The 21,275-nt window shown below is 49.4% G+C and overlaps 2 protein-coding genes and 1 long non-coding RNA gene across 5 annotated transcripts in view; 1 reads left to right on the top strand and 2 right to left on the bottom strand.

Annotated features, from left to right (window-relative positions):
- Positions 1-44: 44 nt before the first annotated feature.
- On the top strand, positions 45-6,784 carry RPS28 (ribosomal protein S28). The gene is made up of 3 exons (XM_083484287.1): positions 45-278; positions 4,460-4,593; positions 6,683-6,784. Exons 1-2 carry the CDS (start codon positions 192-194, stop codon positions 4,580-4,582), a joined length of 210 nt encoding a protein of 69 aa, XP_083340413.1. The 5' UTR covers positions 45-191; the 3' UTR covers positions 4,583-4,593; positions 6,683-6,784.
- Positions 370-1,485, bottom strand: LOC310697604. The gene is made up of 3 exons (XR_014521090.1): positions 1,387-1,485; positions 758-1,250; positions 370-528 (listed from the first exon to the last, which is right to left on the bottom strand). It is a non-coding gene; the product is annotated as an uncharacterized lncRNA (long non-coding RNA).
- A 3,760-nt stretch (positions 6,785-10,544) lies between the features above and the next one.
- Positions 10,545-21,275, bottom strand: part of KANK3 (KN motif and ankyrin repeat domains 3) — a 35,661-nt gene continuing 24,930 nt past the window's right edge. For all 3 annotated transcript variants that reach the window (XM_083483670.1, XM_083483671.1, XM_083483669.1), the window contains 6 exons: positions 19,016-19,106; positions 17,635-17,854; positions 16,299-16,441; positions 14,770-14,970; positions 12,735-12,834; positions 10,545-12,146 (listed from right to left, as the gene is read on the bottom strand). In XM_083483670.1, coding sequence (XP_083339796.1) covers positions 12,118-12,146; positions 12,735-12,834; positions 14,770-14,970; positions 16,299-16,441; positions 17,635-17,854; positions 19,016-19,106 — 784 coding nt within the window. In that variant the 3' untranslated portion in view covers positions 10,545-12,117. The remainder of the gene's footprint in view (positions 12,147-12,734; positions 12,835-14,769; positions 14,971-16,298; positions 16,442-17,634; positions 17,855-19,015; positions 19,107-21,275) is intronic.

The following is a 21,275-nucleotide window of genomic DNA, read 5'->3' on the forward strand; positions in this document are numbered from 1 at the left end:
CCCCCCTTTGGACTACAACTCCCGCCATCCACGAGCGCTGACAGCGCCGGCGGAGGCTGACGGGAGTTGAAGTCTTTACGTCACACACCCCTTCGCGGAGCTGGTAGGCGTGGCCTCTCCCCCCTCCGAGGGTATATAAAGGCCCGGCCCGGGCCACGTGACCCTTTCCGCCTGCCGCCTTCGCCTCCGCCATGGACACGAGCCGCGTGCAGCCCATCAAGCTGGCCCGAGTCACCAAAGTGCTGGGCCGGACAGGCTCGCAGGGGCAGTGCACCCAGGTAAGCCCGGGAGAGGGGTGGGGGGTGGACAAGGCCTCCTCCCCCCATCCTGCTCCTCCACTTCCGGGGGGGTTGCACTCTGCACGCCCTCAGAGGCTAACCACCCCTTCCTCCTCCTCTCGTCTCAGTGTCTGAGTCTGGGCCTCTTCAAGATGAAGGAGGCACGCCACCAGAGGGTTGGACTAGATGATCCTCGGGGGGGGATTTGCACTCTGCACGCCCTCAGAGGCTAACCACCCCCTTCCTCCTCCTCTCGTCTCGGTGCCTGAGTCTGACAATGGGCTGCATCAGACAAGTTTGGTGGTTCGAGCTCACTCAGGGGGTTGGACTAGATGATCCTTGGGAGGGGTTTGCACTCTGCACGCCCTCAGAGGCTAACCACCCCTTCCTCCTCCTCTTGTCTCAGTGTCTGAGTCTGGGCTTCTTCAAGGCGAAGGAGGGGCCTCAGCAACGCCACCAGACACACAAACACACACGACCTCGCCATCAAATTTTGTGGGTCAGGGCATCAGAAAAGTTTGGTGGTTCGAGCTCACTCAGGGGGTTGGACTAGATGATCCTGGGGGGGGGATTTGCACTCTGCACGCCCTCAGAGGCTAACCACCCCCTTCCTCCTCCTCTCGTCTCAGTGCCTGAGTCTGGGCCTCTTCAAGGCGAAGGAGGGGCCTCGGCGACGCCACCAGAGGGTTGGATTAGATGATCCTGGGGGGGGGGATTTGCACTCTGCACGCCCTCAGAGGCTAACCACCCCCTTCCTCCTCCTCTCGTCTCGGTGCCTGAGTCTGGGCCTCTTCAAGGCGAAGGAGGGGCCTCAGCAACGCCACCAGACACACAAACACACACACTACCTCGCCATCAAATTTCGTGGGTCAGGGCATCTGAAAAGTTTGGTGGTTCGAACTCACTCAGGGGGTTGGACTAGATGATCCTTGGGGGGGATTTGCACTCTGCACGCCCTCAGAGGCTAACCACCTCTTTCCTTCTCTCCTCTCGGTGCCTGAGTCTGGGCATCTTCAAGGCGAAGGAGGGGCCTTGGCGAGGCCACCAGAGGGTTGGACTAGATGATCCTGGGGGGGTTGCACTCTGCACGCCCTCAGAGGCTAACCACCCCTTCCTCCTCCTCTTGTCTCGGTGTCTGAGTCTGGGCTTCTTCAAGGTGAAGGAGGGGCCTCGGCGACGCCACCAGAGGGTTGGACTAGATGATCCTGGGGGGATTTGCACTCTGCACGCCCTCAGAGGCTAACCACCCCCTTCCTCCTCCTCTCAGTTCCTTAGTCTGGGCCTCTTCAAGGCGAAGGAGGGGCCTCAGCGACCCCACAAGCGGGTTGGACTAGATGATCCTGGGGGGGGGATTTGCACTCTGCACGCCCTCAGAGGCTAACCACCCCCTTCCTCCTCCTCTCGGTTCCTTAGTCTGGGCCTCTTCAAGGCGAAGGAGGGGCCTCGGCGACCCCACAAGAGGGTTGGACTAGATGATCCTCGGGGGGGATTTGCACTCTGCACGCCCTCAGAGGCTAACCACCCCTTTCTCCTCCTCTTGTCTCAGTGCCTGAATCTGGGCTTCTTCAAGCCGAAGGAGGGGGCTCGGCGACCCCACAAGAGGGTTGGACTAGATGATCCTGGGGGGGATTTGCACTCAGCACGCCCTCAGAGGCTAACCACCCCCTTCCTCCTCCTCTCGTCTCAGTGCCTGAGTCTGGGCCTCTTCAAGGCAAAGGAGGGGCCTCGGCGACGCCACCAGAGGCTTGGACTAGATGATCCTTGGGAGGGGGATTTGCACTCTGCACGCCCTCAGAGGCTAACCACCCCTTCCTCCTCCTCTTGTCTCAGTGTCTGAGTCTGGGCTTCTTCAAGGCGAAGGAGGGGCCTCAGCAACGCCACCAGACACACAAACACACACGACCTCGCCATCAAATTTTGTGGGTCAGGGCATCAGGAAAGTTTGGTGGTTCGAGCTCACTCAGGGGGTTGGACTAGATGATCCTGGGGGGGGGATTTGCACTCTGCACACCCTCAGATGCTAACCACCCCCTCCTCCTCTCGGTGCCTGAGTCTGGGCTTCTTCAAGGCAAAGGAGGGGCCTCAGCGACCCCACAAGAGGGTTGGTCTAGATGATCCTGGGGGGGATTTGCATTCTGCACGCCCTCAGAGGCTAACCACCCCCTTCATCCTCCTCTCGTCTCAGTGCCTGAGTCTGGGCCTCTTCAAGGCAAAGGAGGGGCCTCGGCGACGCCACAAGAGGGTTGGACTAGATGATCCTCGGGGGGATTTGCACTCTGCACGCCCTCAGAGGCTAACCACCCCCTTCCTCCTCCTCTCGTCTCAGTGCTTGAGTCTGGGCCTCTTCAAGGCGAAGGAGGGGCCTCGGCGACGCCACCAGACACACAAACACACACGACCTCGCCATCAAATTTCGTGGGTCAGGGCATCAGAAAAGTTTGGTGGTTCGAACTCACTCAGGGGGTTGAACTAGATGATCCTTGGGGGGGGGATTTGCACTCTGCACACACTCAGAGGCTAACCACCCCTTCCTCCTCGCGTCTCGGTGCCTGAGTCTGGGCCTCTTCAAGATGAAGGAGGCACGCCACCAGAGGCTTGGACTAGATGATCCTGGGGGGATTTGCACTCTGCACGCCCTCAGAGGCTAACCACCCCCCTTCTCCTCATCTCGGCGACGCCACCAGAGGGTTGGACTAGATAATCCTTGGGGGGGGGGCGTCCCTGACCGCTCTACAACTCTTGGGGTAGAAGTATTTCGTAAAAGGGTTCCAGGCACGAAACCCTTGGAAGAGCCTTACTCCTTTTGCAAAGTTTAAATGCAGTTGCGCGGGGGGTGCAAACCTCAAAGGGCTCCCCTGTAAAGTGCAATCGAGAAAAAAGTTTGCAGCCCTATTTAAAATACTACTAATAATAAATTAGTATTTCTATCCCACCCGTCTGGCTGGGTTTCCCCAGAAACTCTGGACGGCTCCCAATAGAGTATTAAAAACATGATAAGACATCGAACATTAAAAGCTTCCCTAGACCCATTAATGCCACCTTGATTTTCCTAGAAGCATCTGGGTAGGTTTGTAAACCTCCCTGTGAGTGATTATTATTATTTATTAAATGTGTGTATACTGCCATTCATCTGTAGATCTCAGGACAGTTCACAACATAAAAATAAAAAAAAAATCATTTAAAAATGAACAAAAGCAAACCATAACGCCCCCCTTCAAATGTGAGTCGTTACGAAAATAGGTTGCCCTCACTTGCAGAATGGTTAGTGTAGTCAGCTCCTAACACCTTGATCCTTGGATGAAGTGCAGTGTATACCATATTTTTTGTCCCATAGGACGCACCTAGGTTTTTGGGGGGGAAATAAAGGAAATTTTTTCCCCTTTATTTCCCCCCCCCCCCAAAGCAGGTCGGGGAAACTGAACCAGGTCGAGGAACAGCGGGATGGCAGCGCTGCGCCTCCTGCTGTCCCCCGAGCTTGTGGGGCTGGCCCATGTCCACCCGGCGCGAGGGGCGCTCTGCATCAGGGCGCCCCGCCCGCTGGGCGGCAGGCTGCTATCCGCAGCGTGGGGAGTCCTGTGGGGAACTCCTGCAAGGCTGCTAATGCTGCGGATGTCTGCCTGGCGCGAGGGGCGCTCTGCTTCAGGGTGCCCCTCGCGCTGGGCGGCAGGCTGCTATCTGCAGCCTAGACATCCCTGCCGGACCTCCCGCAGGGCTGCCTAGGCTGCGGATGTGTTCCTGAAGCCTGGAGAGCGAAAGGGGTCGGGGCGCACAGACCCCTCTTGCTCTCCAAGCTTCAGCAAAAGCCTGCATTCACCCCATAGGACGCACCCAGATTTCCCCTTCATTTTTGGAGGGGAGAAAGTGCGTCCTATAGGGCGAAAATACGGTAATTTAAAATAATGATGATTAAGCAGTATAAAAATGCAATGAACTTAGCAACACTAGGATCTTTTGCAGGTGACATTCACGGCAGGCAGGGCTGGGTAGCTCTCTAATGAGGACGATGTAGTCTTGCAATAGAAAGGAAAATGTATTCTGTGCACGCTCGGGGGAACCCTGCCGTAAATATTTGAAGCCTTGCTTTCAAAACAGGTTCAGTTTTGGGTTGCCTGTTGTTGCAGCCCAGCTCCTCTGCCTTGGTTCCATTTCATCCTGCTAATGCCTCACTGTCTCCTTTGTAGGTCCGTGTGGAATTCATGGATGACACCAGCCGTTCGATTATCCGCAACGTGAAAGGCCCAGTCCGGGAAGGGGATGTCCTCACGCTGTTGGAGTCTGAACGCGAGGCCCGGCGGTTGCGCTGAGCTGTAGCCAAGTGAGTCTTCTTCTAATTACTCATACCCTCTCGAGCAGAGCGCAGTTCAGCCTTGCTCAACCCTGACATCTTTCAGATTATTGTTTAATCTGTGTTTGAAAAAAGCAATACTGGTGGGAGCGAAAGCAGCAGATACATGTAAAATCCACAAGGAGGACAGGAGGAGAACGTTCTGTTGTGCAAGGATAAATATATAATCTAATAATAATTTATTATTTCTACCCCACTCATTTGGCTGGGTTTCCCCAGCCACTCTGAGTGGCTTTCAACAGAACATTAAAAACAGAATAAAACTTCAAACATTAAAAAATTCCCTAAAATGGGCTGCCTTCAGGTGTCTTCTAAAAGTCAGGTAGTTGTTTATTCCCTTGACATCTGATGGGAGGGCGTTCCACAGGGCGGGCACCACCACCAAGAAGGCCTGGTTCCCTGTAACCTCACTTCTCGCAGTGAGGGAACCGCCAGAAGGCCCTCGGAGCTGGACCTCAGTGTTTGTGTTGATGCCTCTTTGACTACAACCCGGTGGTTGCATCCATCTGAGTTGCACTGGGATTAGAGCCGCTGAAATTAAGGAGTCTCTGAGTAACATTGGATAGAATCCACTATTGGAGAGACCTATTCACCCAGCTGGAAAAAGCCCTTGGGAACAAAAATGTCTACTCTCTGTTCTCCAGAGAGTAGACACCTGCCATATCTCAGCAGGAATGCTATTTCATAGAAAGGGCCGCCAAATTAAAAGCCTTGCTCCGAGTTAACATGGAGTGGGCCTCAGAACTTTTGAATGTGCAGGGAAATGATGCTTTTTAAATTCCAACTCCCATACTCTGGTCCATTGAACCCATCATCAATTACAGGTGCTAACATTCTAGTTTCAGTCTGCTTTCCCGGCCAGGATTTTGGCAGGTCTCCCCTTTCTATCCACCTAGCCTTAAACAAAGCCTTTTTAAGAATCCTTCTGGGGCATCCTCATGCCTGTAGTTGTCTGATCAATAGTTGGTGGTCCATAGGCATGCTGAATGATTGAAACTGGGGTGATGGTTCTCTTAACTTAGGATGAGTTTAAACGACCTAGCAACTGGCTTTGAATCATTGCAGTTCGCTAGAAAATATTCCCCGGGCGTAAGGAAAAACCTTTGCGTTCAAACTTGCTCAGTGCCTCAGTTGCCCCCCAAATGGAAAACCTTGCAGGATATGCAACTTTTGCTTTGGAGTAAAAATAATAACTCGTAAATTGTGTCTTGTCAAAGGCTTGGAGGACCCAGTGCTGTTTGGTGGAATTTTCTCCAATACAGACACACAGGACTACCTCTCCACAATACAGAGTGAAAATTGGCTTTCCGAATGGTTTTGAAGGAATTCAGCAACAGAATAATATCATTGGAAGATCACGGGGTGGTTCACAACATAAAAATACAAAATAGGAACACAAAATAAAACAAAAACAAACCAATAACACTCCTCCCAGCACATTTAAAAGGGCATAGAAGCTTCCTATTCTATTGGATGTACTGTGCTGCTTTTGTCAAAATAAAAAAATTCCTTCCAGTAGCACCTTAAAGACCAACTAAGTTAGTTCTTGGTATGAGCTTTCGTGTGCATGCACACTTCTTCAGAAGCTCATACCAAGAACTAACTTAGTTGGTCTTTAAGGTGCTACTGGAAGGATTTTTTTTATTTTGACTATGGCAGACCAACACGGCTACCTATCTGTGCTGCTTTTGTAATTCATTATTTTTATTACATTGTTTTGTTTGACTTTATTTATATTTTATATTCGATAAATTATTTTATTTTGCAACGCACACAACACTAAAAGGGGGGGCGGCTTAAACAGAAAGTACAAAAACAAATAATGAACTTCTAACCACCTTTCAGAAAAAGGAAAAAAAATGACTGACTTGACTTTAAATGTGCTCGGAACTCCAATTCCTGTTCACCGCAGCCACCAGTTGGGGGAGTCCAGCCCCACTTGCAGGTCCAGAATGTGCAGTGCTGATCATTCCCCTAATCTTTCTGGCGCTCTGAAATTCAGCTGCCTGTCGATAGGGCTGAGGCATGCAACTAAATCCCGGTTTGTTTTGTTTTCTAGGTTGGGTCAAAACTCCCATGCGATGTGTTTGTACAAGCCTGGTTGAAGAGTGATGAGCTACCCTCAGTCCTTCCAATAAACTTCCTTTGCCCTCCACCACTTGTGTGCAGTATTTTTAAATTACCATAGCAAAATATTTCGTAACGGTCGAAATAGTTGTATGGTGTTATGGGTACATACGCAGCCCTTCCTCCCTGCCTGCCCCATTTAAGCCCAATCCCTATTCATTAGGTAAAGGTAAAGGGACCCCTGACCATTAGGTCCAGTCGTGGCCGACTCTGGGATTGCGGCGCTCATCTCACTTTACTGGCTGAGGGAGCCGGCGTACAGCGTCCGGGTCATGTGGCCAGCAGGACTAAGCCGCTTCTGGCGAACCAGAGCAGCGCACAAAAACGCTGTTTACCTTCCCGCCGGAGTGGTACCTATTTATCTGCTTGCACTTGACGTGCTTTTGAACTGCTAGGTTGGCAGGAGCAGGGACTGAGCAAGGGGAGCTCACCCCGTCGCGGGGATTCGAGCCGCCAACCTTCTGCTCGGCAAATCCTAGGCTCTGGTTTAACCCACAGCACCACCCGCATCCCTTATCCTTATTCATTACTGCAGTTATATCTGAGGGGCAGGTGGGGCTTGTCCACTGGGAAGCTAGCCCATCTAGGAGAAGGAAAACTCTGATCCTAAATTGGCTGCCTTGTGGGATATTTTTTCGGGAGAAGAAAAGGCAGCGTACCCTATACTGGAGACGAGCGAGTCCCACAGGTGGTTGGGTGGCCCCTTCTGGCAACTCCTGCATCGAAGCCAGCGCCAAACGTCTTGCTCTGCTTTCCTCTGGACTGTATCAGCAAGGCCACAAGGGGGGTCTTGTCTCAGGACCTCCAGACACGCTGCCGGGGGGGGGGGTCACATCGGTGCTGCTCATACAGTGGTTTCACCCCGGAGGCACACTCCATTATCTCAAGGTGGCGTAGGAGCCTGCAAGCTTTCTTCAGCCCTCCCCGTTTTCTTGGCACACACCGTCCCCACTGTTAGGTCACCTCCACGCCATACATTTAAAGCATGCGGCTTCACACAAAGAACTCTGAGAACTAGCGCCTCCTCTTTGCAGAGCTACAATTCCCAGCACCCTTCCAACACCACAGTTCCCAAAGTTTCTTGTGGGATGGATCAAATCTATGCTTCCAGGTGCCATAAGAAAGCTGCAGCGATAGCTCAGGATCGTGCACACCCTGGAAATGATCTCTCTCAGCTTCTGCCTTCTGGAAGAAGGTACAGGGTTATAAAGACTAGGACTAGCCGCCTGAGAAAGAGTTCCTATCCAAATGCGATTTGGGTTTTAAATACGCAGCTATCTGCCAATCTCCCATTCCCACCACTCTTCTGAGTAATACCCCTCCCCACCTCACTATATAGAAGGATCTGGCAACTTCTGTTTCAGTGTATCTGAAGAAGTGTGCATGCACACGAAAGCTCAAACCAAGAACTAACTTAGTTGGTCTTTAAGGTGCTACTGGAAGGAATTTTTTATTTTTATTTTGGGTTTTAAACGCAGTGTAAGGAGTCTCTATGGGAGTATATTGTATTTAAAAATGGGGTATCAGAGTTTTTAGGGGCTAACCAGGTTGGGATAGCAGGCTTGTTGGTTTCTGAATGTCTTATGTAGAATTTTTTTCAATTTCGTTGTTCTGTATGGGACAGTGACTAAGATTATCGTATTAATGGGACACATTATAGTGTGGGTGTGCCTGTATCCTCTGATTTATTCATGTATCTTTGCTGGTTGCTGCAACAGCTTGAATCCTCTTCCTTGGCGCCTGATGGTCAAAGGTCCCAGTTTCAGGACTGGGGCAGACCTGTGCCTGAAGCCCTGCCCAGCTATTCCCAATTGGTGTCTACACATGGAGGCATGGCTGCAGCTCTCCAGGCCCCTCTATCTTTTCAAGGTCATGCTCTATTCCTAACCGCTTTTGCCTGTCTAGAATGTGCCATTGGAAACCTCTGCCCACCAAGGGACTTGTGGCCTCTGGAAGGTTGCCCATGAGGAAATGCAGTCCTCAGGATCAACAAGTTTCTCTGCCTCATGCAGATGACATGGATATAGATTGGGCAGTGGCCTGACTCTGTGCAGACACCACACATCTGAAGCCCATGTCTCCCCCCCCCCCACCCAATAGCAATAATATTGGGAACTGCAGTTCCTATACAGCATCTTCAAAAGCAGAGACGTCACCTTGCCAACAAAGGTCTGTATAGTTAAAGCTATGGTTTTCCCAGTAGTGATGTATGGAAGTGAGAGCTGGACCCTAAAGAAGGGTGATCGCCAGAGAATGGATGCTTTTGAATTCTGGTGCTGGAGGAGACTCTTGAGAGTCCCATGGACTGCAAGAAGACCAAACCTCTCCATTCTGAAGGAAATCAGCCCTGAGTGCTCACTGGAAGGACAGATCCTGAAGCTGAGGCTCCAATACTTTGGCCACCTCATGAGAAGAGAAGACTCCCTGGAAAAGACCCTGATGTTGGGAAAGAAGGAGGGCACAAGGAGAAGGGGACGACAGAGGACGAGATGGTGGGACAGTGTTCTCGAAGCTACCAGCATGAGTTTGACCAAACCGCAGGAGGCAGTGGAAGACAGAAGTGCCTGGCGTGCTCTGGTCCATGGGGTCACGAAGAGGCGGACACAACTAAACAACAACAAGAAGTTCCTATAATTCCCAGCCCTACAGTTCACAGGAGTCTTTGGTAGAAGTCATCTGCATTAAATAGATGGGGTGTGTAAACAGATTCTCTGTACAACAGTTTTTGTGTGTGTGCTTAGACTGATGTCAAGGCATCGGGGCCTGGGAAGATTTTCCCAAGCTGCTCTGTTATTCAAATGCTGTAAAGTTCTGTTACTGATCCATTTTACTTCCCCAACGGGGAATGGGGTGGGGAGGGGGTGCATCTCAGCTGCTTAGCTAGGAACTTTGTGGAGAGAGGCTGGTGCATTTTTCGTACAGTGGTGCCCTGCAAGATGAATGCCTCACAAGACGGAAAACTCGCTAGACGAAATAGTTTTCCGTTTTGGAGGTGCTTCGCAAAACGAATCTCCTATGGGCTTGCTTCGCAAGATGACAATGTCTTGCGAGTTCCTGCTGGTTTTTTCCCCCTCCCCCCCCTTTTCTAAGCCGCTAAGCCGCTTATCAGCTGATCCAATCAGCAGGTAAGCCGCTAAAAGCAGCTAATAGCGCTAAGCCGCTTATCAGCTGATCCGATCAGCAGATAAGCAGCTAATAGCGCTAATCCGCTTATCAGCTGATCCGATCAGCAGATAAGCCTCTAATAGCGCTAATCCGCTAATCCTTCAATGGGCTTGCTTCGCAAGATGAAAAAATCGTCTTGCGAGGCACCACTGTATAAGGTCAGGCTGCATATTTGAAACCGGCATTGCGGCATGTAAGGTGGGCAATGGTGTTTCTGGGTTGAACGGCTGTAGCTCAGAGGTAAGAGCATCTGTTTTGCATGCAGAAGGCTTCAGGGCCCATCCCTGGCATCTCAGAGAGTTGGAAGGGGCTCCTGAGGGTCATCCACTCAACCCCCTGAAATGAAGGAATCTCAACTAGATCATACATTACACATGACTCTCCAACCGAAACACACCCAGTTCCCTCAACCGTTCCTCATAAGGCTTGGTTTCCAGACCCTTGGTCGTGTTGACGGAGAAACAACCGGGGAGTCTGGTTGGTGCAATTCCCAGGGTGAAAAGCTTTAATAAAGACTTTATTAACAGTAAAAGGGCTTAACTATTCCTGCACCATGCCCTCAAAATTCTACAACTTTCCCCTCCTCTTTTTTTTTAAACCCTGCCTGCTGGAATTGCAAAGGACAAGTGTTGTGGGTTAGCGGCTCTTTATTCTGGTGAATAACATTGGAAGACATTATTTTAAAAAGGAGCTTTGCATATGAAACGATGCGCTGGATCTTTGGAGTGGCTCTTTAAAAAGAAAAACCAGCAGTCTGGAGCAAAGAAAGATTAGAGCCGCCACTTCTGATTCAGAGAACCTCCGTCCTTCACAGAGGAAACAGTCTGTTGCTAAAAGCAGGTAGGTATCCTGGATAAGAGAAGTGCCTTCGGGCATAGGATGTTTTGACCGCTCTAAAAACCCGTTGCTTTTGAGAAACAGGCACGATGGCAAGAAGGGTTCTTAAGATAGCTTGGCCTTCGAAAACTGGGCGCTCTTCCAATATTTCGCTCTACAACTCCCATCATCCATAATCATGGGCCGGGCTGATGGAGTCTGAACAACAGCAAGAGGACACCAGGTTGGGGAACTGAAGTTGAGTCATCTATATATTTTGGAAAGTAGGTTGTCTGTCTGTCCTCTTTAGGTTTCCCTGCCTCTTGAGAAACTGTCACCAGCCTTGGCATGACAGATCCTGAGGTTTGAGCAGCAGCCATCGAATGTTTGAATGCCGGGTGCCATTTTGATTCTAGGTGGCGGACCGAAATCTGACTTCAGCACCCCTTCAACTGTTTCTCCTTTATTTTTGCATAGATTTGGCTGCCTCATGAGCTGCGAACAGCAGCCTTTGTCGGCGTTCGGACACCAGACACCATTTTAAACCAAGGTGGTGGACAAAAACGTGGCTTTAGCGTAACAGGTTCAAACTCACAAATGACACTAAAAAACACAATAATCTTGGGGTTTTTCACATTCCCGGGCAATGCCAGGTCCCGTATATATCGATTATTTTGCAGGAAGCGGCATATAAACCCCCTTCCTCACAGAAAACGGGCAACAACAAGAAGCATGGACCGAACTCCCCCACCCCCCCACAGTCCAAAGTAATGCTGAAACACGTTGACCTTCTTCTTTGGCGATCCCTCGTAGCTGAGTAAGATTGTCTTCCATAAACACAGTTTTAACAATGAGTCCGTAAGTGACTGTGGAGACCAATTCTGGATCCACACGTCATTCCACACTGGGGACATTGGCTTCCAGGCAGGAGTTGGTCATGGTTTGGATTTGCCAAGTGTGCCTTCCTCCTAGCACATTTCGCCCTTGCGTCCTGAGTCCGAGTGTCTTCAAAGCCCATGACACCTTTGGCAAAGGCTGTTCTCCAACTGGAACGCTCGCAGGCCAGTGTTTCCCAGTTGCCGGTGTTTATACTACCTTTTTTAAGACTGCCTTGAGAGACTCTTTAAACCTCTTTTGTTGACCACCAGCATTACGCTTTCCATTTTTAACTTCGGGAGGACTAGGGCCCCACCCAGGGAAGGACTGGCAGATTCCTCCTGGCAGTCATAGCGCTGTACAGCTGTGGATTCTTAACTCCTGCGGCCTCTTCCATGTGGAAAACCAAGGCTGGACAGCCCCAAAGCAAGACTGTTTTAAAAAAAGTGATGGGAAGGGCAGTGTTTCTTTGGTTTTTTGGGGTCAGTGAATTACGCCAAAGGTAACATGTCACTGCTGGGAATGTTCCTGTGCCTGTCCTGTAGAAATATAATCAAATCAAATCAATCTGTATGCAGAAAAAAACAAAAAAAGGGGGGGGGGAGACGCACAGCAGTTACTGAAACAGTAATTAAAGGTAAAAGTACCCCTGACCGTTAGGTCCAGTCGTGGCCAACTCTGGGGTTGCGGCGCTCATCTCGCTTTACTGGATGAGGGAGCCGGCGTTCAGCTTCCGGATCCTGTGGCCAGCATGACTAAGCCGCTTCTGGCGAACCAGAACAGCGCACGGAAACGCCGTTTCCCTTCCCTCTGGAGCGGTACCTATTTATCTACTTGCACTGGTGTGCTTTCCAACTGCTAGGTGGGCAGGAGCAGGGACAGAGCAACGGGAGCTCACCCCGTCGCGGGGATTCGAACCGTCGACCTTCTGATCGGCAAGCCCTAGGCTCTGTGGTTTAACCCACAGCGCCACCTGTGTCCCTTGAAACAGTAATTATTACTTACTAATTTACTTACTTACATGCCGCCCATCTGACTGGGTTGCAGTCAAAATCACAAGCTTTTAATTGTAAAACAGAAAATTTAATGAAATTATGAAGTCGGCGGGGAGAACAGGGCTGACTCACCAGGTGAGCAGGCTGCTGACTGGGCGAGACGGGTAGATATCAACGCCGCTATGTCACGATGACCAGCTTCTAGAGCGATGGAAACAGCATCGTTGCCTTCCTACAGACGGGAAGGGAGGCAAAACACACATAAAACAAGGCTGGAAGATGCCCTGTTTAGCTACACAGAAACAGAACCGCCTACAGGGCGAAATGTGGCAGGTCTATTCTCCACTTGAGATGGCCGCCTCAGAGATAGGAAGCAGCAGAACCTCATTGCTTCAGGTTTAGGGGTTGCCCGGCTCCACCAGGAATCCCCAGCCCCTGAACTGGGCCAGCTGGTCATGATGGGAACAACTCTTTAAGAAACGGGTGCCTGAGTTTTCCTCTTCCCTCCTTGTCCCTTTCCCCTTGCGTGCTGTGTGCGTGGGTTTTTTCTCTCTGAGGCGTCATTTTTTATTTGTTGCACGTAAGCCTCTTTGGGCAGCATTTTGGGAGGCACAAAGGCTCCAAGCGCTTTTGCTAGGGATTTTAGGACGAGCCCCGCCAAGAAAAACGAAGAATTTATTTATGTGTGCAACAACAGCGGCAAGAGTCTTGTTAGCACAAGGACAGAAGAATGAGGAAACCCCAGCAAAAGAGCAATGGCAAGAAAAACCGATGAGTTATGCAGAGTTGGCAAAGTTGACATATAAATTACGTGAGAAGGACAATCGTGACTTCAAGGAAGAATGGGAACTTTTTACAAACTATCTTAAAAAAACAACAAAATGATTTGGACTCCATCGCAGGTTTTGAATAAGCATCCACAAATTTATTAGTAGAATATATGACAGATAAGGCACTGATATGTACAATTTTTAACATGCAGGGAATAATATGTGGAAACAAATGAGAGAGGGGAGCTGAGGGAGGTCCTTGGGGGGGGGTGTAATTGGTTATTTTGTTTGATAATTTGTTTTGTTAAAATGGTTTAATAAAAAAATATATTCATAAAAATAAAGAGCCAAAGTGAATACCAATGATGTGATTGTATATTATTACATGGAAAACTAATAAAAAATATTTTTTTAAAGAATATATTGAAAGGGACAATGAGGACTAGGAGCTTGAAGTGGGGGGAACCCAAAGCTCCCTGTGCAGAGCAACCCAGCTGCTTACTGAAATATACTCGGAGTCGAGAGTGGATTTCATGCTCTTTATTCAGCTCATGGTGGTGAGGAGGAATGGAAGCTCCCCCAGCATATCTGCTTTATATATGTTATTTACACAATGGGCTGCACGCGATTGGCTAATTCCAGGATTCTCCTGTAGGTCAATCAGGTTGCGGATTCACTTTCACCTGGAGCTGGATTGGGTGGCTCCTGTGGACCAATCAGACTGCTGCATTCTGGATCCTATTGTTCTAGGACCAATCATGCTGCTGCATTCTGGGCCCTATTGTTCTAGGACCAATCAGGCTGCTGCATTCTGAATCCTATTTTCCTAGGACCAATCAGACTGCTGCCTTTTGGATTCTATTCAACTCAGTACATAACACTTACGCATAGCTGTCAACTTACAGATTTGAAAATAAGGGACCAGCAGCCTCGAAAATAAGGGATCAGCAGCCAAAATAAGGGATTTTCCAGGCACAGGTATGTTCAACTTCTGAGCCCCTCCGAGCCAAAGGCAGAAAGCCCAGCCAGCAGCCAAACGAAGCCTCAAGCGGTGGTTCCCACAGCGCAGCAACCCGGCAAAGGGGATGCAGCAAGGGAAACCACCGTCACCTCTCCGCTGGGAAGCGCTGAGCAAAGGCGAGTCCCCAGGCAACGCGGCCGATTTGATCGGCACAAGGCATGCAAGCTCCACCCCCCAGTCGTTCTTGGACTCCTTATTGGGTGAGCATCGCATCCAAGCAACCCAGTTGGAGCCTCCCTCCTCCCTGGCCGGCAGGGAGGGAGGGAGACGAGCTGCTTCCTTTGAAACCCGGGAAATTTAAGGGACAGCAGCGGGACACGGCGCTGGGATAAGGGACTTTCCCGCCAAAGAAGGGACGCTTGACAGCTATGCTTACGTTATCCACGATGGAAGCGTCGCAGTCCGGCTGAGTCAGCAGCAGCCTGACGGTGCCTGCCCGCCCGTGTTCGCAGGCGCACATCAGTGCCGTGGAGCCCTCTTCATCTTGAAGGTTGATGTCCGCCCCACAGGACAGCAGGGCCTCCACCATCTCCTGCCTCCCGTGGCTGACAGCAAGCATCAGGGCTGTCTGGCCAGCCTGGAGCGATACAGGCAAAAAAATGTTGAAAAGCACTTTCTTATCGTTCTCAAATCTTCCGTTTCGTTAGCTCAAAACGCAGGATTTTCCCGATGAGCAGCACAGGGTGTCCAGTGAGATTCCTCCTATCTTGTTTAATTTTATTCTCAACCCCAAAAGCACTTTCTTATTCTAGTAATAATTATTCACAGTATAAATACCGCATTTTTCGCTCCATAAGACGCACCTAGTTTTTAGAGGAGGAAAACAAGAAAAAAAATATTCTGAACAAAACAGTGGGTGTATGATTTTTGTGGTTCATGCTGTGGCCACAGACATGATATGTGGTTTGACGGTGAGTTTGGGGTAGCCCAATGCAAAAATCCTGAGGATCCACGTAGATCCAGGCTTTGTAACCACGTTTTTTTGCGCCATTGCGGCCCCATGAAACAGTGGATGCGTGGGTTTTTTTGGTGCAGGCTGTAGCCATGGGCATGCTATGTGATCTGATGGTGAATTTGGGGTGACCCAATGAAAAATCCTGAGGATCCATGGGCTTTTACCTCCCCGCTCCCAGGCAGCCTCCTTTATCGCTAGCCTCCCTTATCTCCCTCCCGATCGCTTGCCGATCAGCTGCTCAGCGGCTTTGTTTCAACACCCCCTTCCCTCTTTCTAAAAAAAAAAAAAAGCATGATCTGCTTTTCGCCCCTAGGCAATTTGGCTCCAGGGACCACACATTTGCTCCATAGATGCACAGACATTTCCCCTTATTTTTTTAGGAAGGAAAAAGGTGCGTCTTATGGAGCGAAAAATACGGTAATTGCCACTGACATTTTGGCCTTTTTCCTTTCATCTTTTTCTTTTCTTTTTCCAATTTCCAATTTTGTTTGGACAAAGTAATGATCACAAATAGATAAGAATAAAAATGCGCACCCCAGCCCCGAGACCGTTCCACTGTAACTATCCAGCCTCCCAAAATTTCAACACCTCTGGCGATGGTTTCGCCACTTTCTAACCGTAAAAATTCTACAAACGCCTTCCATATCTCCTCCAAATCATTTCTCCTGCGTATTCCCCATCTTAACCTTAATGGAACATGTTGATTTATCACTAATAGCTATATTGTACGCCTCTTTATACCATTCTTCCAATTTATATTCTGCTTGCCCCTTCCTAGCTACAATATGATGATAATAATACAATACAATAATGATGATCAATCATGCGCAGTATTCCACTGAGCCTCTGAGCATGCGCCAACCGCCTAGGCTTCTCAGTTCCTTGCTGCCCAATAGCAGAGGGGCTGGTTGCTGCTCCCCACCCCCCTCCCTGAAAAACCCCATACATACCTGACTAGCTTTCGCATTGACATTCCCCATGCCAAAAAGTCTCCGGACAACAGTCATTTCCTCTTCCTGCTCTACAGTTGCTAGTGCAGTTAACATCAGAGCTGTGTAGCCAGCTTTGTTCTGGTAGTTAACATTACAGATCCCTGGGGAGACGAGGAGAAAAAATGCAAGAAACTGATGCAAGTACTCTACTCATGGCTGTCTAAGTCCGGCTCGGGGACAGTCCGGGAATCAGAGATGTGTTTTAAATAAAAAGACACATTTTACTCATGTAAAAACATGCTGATTCCCGGACCATCCACAGGCCAGATTTAGAAGGGGATTAGGCCGCATTCGGCCCCTGGGCCTTAGGTTGCCTACCCCTAGGTAAAGGTAAAGGGACCCCTGACCATTAGGTCCAGTCGTGACCGACTCTAGAGTTGCGGCGCTCATCTTGCTTTATTGGCCGAGGGAGCCGGCGTACAGCTTCCAGGTCATGTGGCCAGCATGACGAAGCCGCTTCTGGCGAACCAGAGAAGCGCACGGAAACGCCGTTTACCTTCCCGCTGGAGCGGTACCAATTTATCTACTTGCACTTTGACATGCTTTCGAACTGCTAGGTGGGCAGGAGCAGGGACCGAGCAACGGGAGCTCACCCCGTGGCGGGGATTCGAACCACTGACCTTCTGATTGGCAAGTCCCAGGCTCTGTGGCTTAACCCACAGCGCCACCTGCGTCCCAAGAAACACATTAGCGAGGATGAAATTAGATAAGATGGAGCGATTGCATGTAATTTGAATTGTGAACATCGATGCTGGGTGAGTGGGAAGTCACACTAGTTTTGTTGAATAACAAATGCAACTTTTATAGAGAAACTCACTCTCTCTAGATATACAGTGGTGCCCCGCAAGACGAATGCCTCGCAAGACGGAAAACTCGCTAGACGAAAGAGTTTTCCGTTTTGGAGGTGCTTCGCAAAACGAATTTCCTATGGGCTTGCTTCGCAAGACGACAATGTCTTGCGAGTTCCTGCTGGTTTTTTCCCCTCCCCCCCCCTTTTCTAAGCCGCTAAGCCACTTATCAGCTGATCCGATCAGCAGATAAGCCACTAAAAGCCGCTAATAGCGCTAATCCGCTAATCCGTCAATGGGCTTTCTTCGCAAGACGAAAAAACCGCTAGACGAAGAGAATCACAGAACGGATTCTTCTCGTCTTGCGAGGCACCACTGTATATAATTACAAAAATGAGGCATGGATTAGACTAATTCTCCTTTAAACACAAACAGAACAGGATTTCTCCTCCATTCCTGGCTACAGGAGGACTATGTTGGTGACCCCTGACCTTGCGGCCACTCACCTGTGTCCAGCAAAAGCTGAACGATGTCGAAGTTGGAATGCGAGACGCTGTAGTGAAGAGCGGTGTTGCCATTGCCGTCGGAGAGGTTGACGACGTGCGTCAGCAGCGCAGGGGAGATTTCGGCAAACGCCATCAAGTGCTGGGCCACCTCTCCGGCCAGAGAGGCCTTTTGGCTGGACAGGCGGAACCATTCCTGGAGAAGGAGGCCGGTGCTGGAAAGCTGGAAGCCAAAACAGAGGAGCGGTTTCGATCCCTTTCCCCCAAAAAAATCCTCGCTGCAACCCTGCGAGGTACACTAGGCCCAGCAAGACTTGCATTTGAGCACGGATCTGGACCCCCATCTTGGCTGGACACTTGTGTGGGGTTCTGGGATTGTGCACTGCTATAAGTGGCCCCGATCCTTGAAAAATACAAGTGGAAAAGGCCCTCCCTTCCAATAACAGTATTATTATTATTATTATTATTACCCTGACCATCTGAATGGGTTTCCCCAGCCACATAACACTTTGGAGCAAGTTTTAGGGGTGCATTTTTGGGGGAAGCGGGGTGCTTTGATGCAGAAGAAAGAGTGATCCGGTCCTCATTCCGCAATCAGCTGACAGGCGCTATTGGATATAACCCAGAATTTAATTGTTGCTGTATAAAACTAAGTATGGGACGCAGGTGGCGCTGTGGGTTAAACCACAGAGCTTAGGGCTTGCCGATCAGAAGGTCGGCGGTTCGAATCCCCGCAATGGGGTGAGCTCCCATTGCTCAGTCCCAGCTCCTGCCAACCGAGCAGTTTGAAAGCAAGTCAAAGTGCAAGTAGATAAATAGCTACCGCTCCAGCGGGAAGGTAAATGGCGTTTTCGTGTGCTGCTCTGGTTTGCCAGAAGCGGCTTAGTCATGCTGGCCACATGACCCGGAAGGTGTACGCCGGCTCCCTCGGCTAATAAAGCGAGATGAGCGCCGCAACCCCAGAGTCGGCCACGACTGGATCTAATTCAGAGGTCCCTTTACCTTTAAAACTAATTAAAATGACAATAAACAAATCATTCCACCGTTCCTGTAAGGGGCGAGAGGTGACATACCTAGCTTGTCCGCTCTCCATTTTATCCTCACAACGACCCTGTGAGATAGGTGGAAAGATGAAGCTAATGGCACCCAAGGGGTTACCCAATGAGCTTAATGGCGGAGTGAGGATCCGAACTCGGCTCCTAGCCCCCACACTCTGACTACTACACCACACTAGCTAATGGAAGCCTTACGAAGCTCTGTTCACCACCTTCGGAGGGTGATTGTGTTATTTAATGCAAATAATAATAATAATAATAATAATAATAATAATAATAATACGTTAATGTCGATGCTCCCTCCGAGTGGTCGATCGGCCCCAACTCACCACCTCTTTGCTCTTCGCAGCGGCGCCATCTCTGGCCAGGTGGCTCCTCACCAGGAGACAAGCATCTCTCAGCCGGGGACTCAGCTCAAACCTGTCAAAGGAAACAGCTTTTGAGCTTCCATTGAGTTGGAAGGGACCCCCAGGGGTCATCCAGCCCAACCCCCTCAATGAAGGAATCTCAGCTAAGCATCCGTGACAGATGGCCATCCATCATTTTGGCAAATCTACTTTATTCACGGGATGCGGGTGGCGCTGCGGGTTAAACCACAGAGCCTAGGACTTGCCGATCAGAAGGTTGGCGACTCGAATCCCCGCGACGGGGTGAGCTCCTGTTGCTCAGTCCCTGCTCCTGCCAACCTAGAAGTTCAAAAGCACATCAAAGTGCAAGTAGATAAATAGGTACCACTCTGGTGGGAAGGTAAATGGAGTTTCCGTGCACTGCTCTGGTCAACAAAGCGAGATGAGCGCCACAACCCCAGAGTCGGCCACGACTGGACCTAATGGTCAGGGGTCCCTTTACCTTTACTTTATTTACATATAAACACACACTGGGCACTGCCACATGGCTCCCTCTCTCTCTAGCATCAGACAGAAAAAGGACAAAGGACAATACAGTGGTACCTCGGGTTACATACGCTTCAGGTTACATACGCTTCAGGTTACACACTCCGCTAACCTAGAAATAGTGCTTCAGGTTAAGAATTTTGCTTCAGGATAAGAACAGAAATCGGGCTCCGGCGGCGCAGTGGCAGCAGAAGGCCCCATTAGCTAAAGTGGTGCTTCTGGTTAAGAACAGTTTCAGGTTAAGAATGGACCACCAGAACAAACTGAGACTCTTGAGAGTCCCATGGACTGAAAGATGATCAAACCTATCCATTCTTAAGGAAATCAGCCCTGAGTGCTCACTGGAAGGACAGATCCTGAAGCTGAAACTCCAAGACTTTGGCCACCTGATGAGAAGAGAAGACTCCCTGGAAAAGACTCTGATGTTGGGAAAGATGGAGGAGAAGGGGATGACAGAGGACGAGATGGTGGGACAGTGTTCTCGAAGCTACCAGCATGAGTTTGACCCAACTGCGGGAGGCAGTGGAAGACAGGAGTGCCCGGCGTGCTCTGGTCCAGGGGGTCACGAAGAGTCGGATACGACTAAACGACTAAACAACAACAAACCACTGTAGTCCCACTTCAGGGAACACAGTAACACAAACATCCTGTCTCCGTCACTTCCCACTCTGTGGAGTCAAAACATATACCGCCATGTGAAAGACAACAATCCCATGACTGCAATTATGCAGCAGGAATTCTAACAAGGGCATCCCTGGATTAAGGGAGAAGAAATCGTGGACAAGAGCATTCGTTGAAGGATCAGTGCCAGATTTTGGCTGGTGCCGGTGGTTCCCCCCACACGGGGTGCAAAAATTGAAGACCCGTCATTGAGAAGATACAGACGACCCCCGTCTGCCCCTGATAGCGTGAATGAGAGGGGATTAAAAGAGGCGTGAGGGAAAGAAAAAAAAGAGAATATTCTTGTATGCTACAACAGCAGCAAGAATATTAATAGCTAGAAATTGGAAAAGTGAAATAGTACCAACAAAAAAAAAAAATTATTTGAATGTCTCAAATTGGCAAAAATGACGGATGCGATTCGGAGACAGCCTAACCAAAAGTTCCAAAAGGAATGGGAAATTTACAGAGATTATCTAAAAAAAACCAAAACAGTGTCCCCAAGTCAAAACTTGGATTTGCTTTGATTAATTTTCACAAAACACAACATGGATTGCAAGTATTGTCTGTGGAAAACAGTAGAAATGAAGAAAGGATAAAAGGAGCAGTTTAACAAATAGACAAAATAGACCCACGTTGAAGAGGACGGAATTCTGTTAGAGAAGAAAAGGAATTGGAATTAGATGATGATGATGAATTAAAGAATATGGTGACAGAAGTCCGTACGTAAGAATTTATGGATTTATGGTTGTATGTATGCTTTTTGTATATATTCCCTTTTGGTTGTTGTGGTTGCCATTTTATTATTTTGGTTATTTTATTGTGTGTGTTTCTTCATCAAGTAAGAAAACCAATAAAAAGCAAAAAACAGAAAACAAAAAAGAGGTGTGAGGGGTTTGCAATTTACATTAAGCTGAGGGGTGGACGGACCTTAAATCAGAAGAGAAAATTCATGCCTCCCCCTGCCCCTTTCTCAGTTGTGTGTAGGGAGTTATAATGCTGGTTATATATTTATTTGTGGCCTCGATTTTTCCCT

This window comes from Podarcis liolepis (assembly GCF_965112155.1).
Source record: "Podarcis liolepis genome assembly, chromosome: 18".
Lineage (NCBI taxonomy): Eukaryota > Metazoa > Chordata > Lepidosauria > Squamata > Lacertidae > Podarcis > Podarcis liolepis.

Coding starts and splice junctions, on each gene's coding strand:
- RPS28 (XM_083484287.1), top strand. CDS start 192: ATGGACACGAGCCGCGTGCAGCCCATCAAGCTGGCCCGAGTCACCAAA. Junction 279..4,459: donor CGCAGGGGCAGTGCACCCAG/GTAAGCCCGGGA, acceptor TCTCCTTTGTAG/GTCCGTGTGGAATTCATGGA.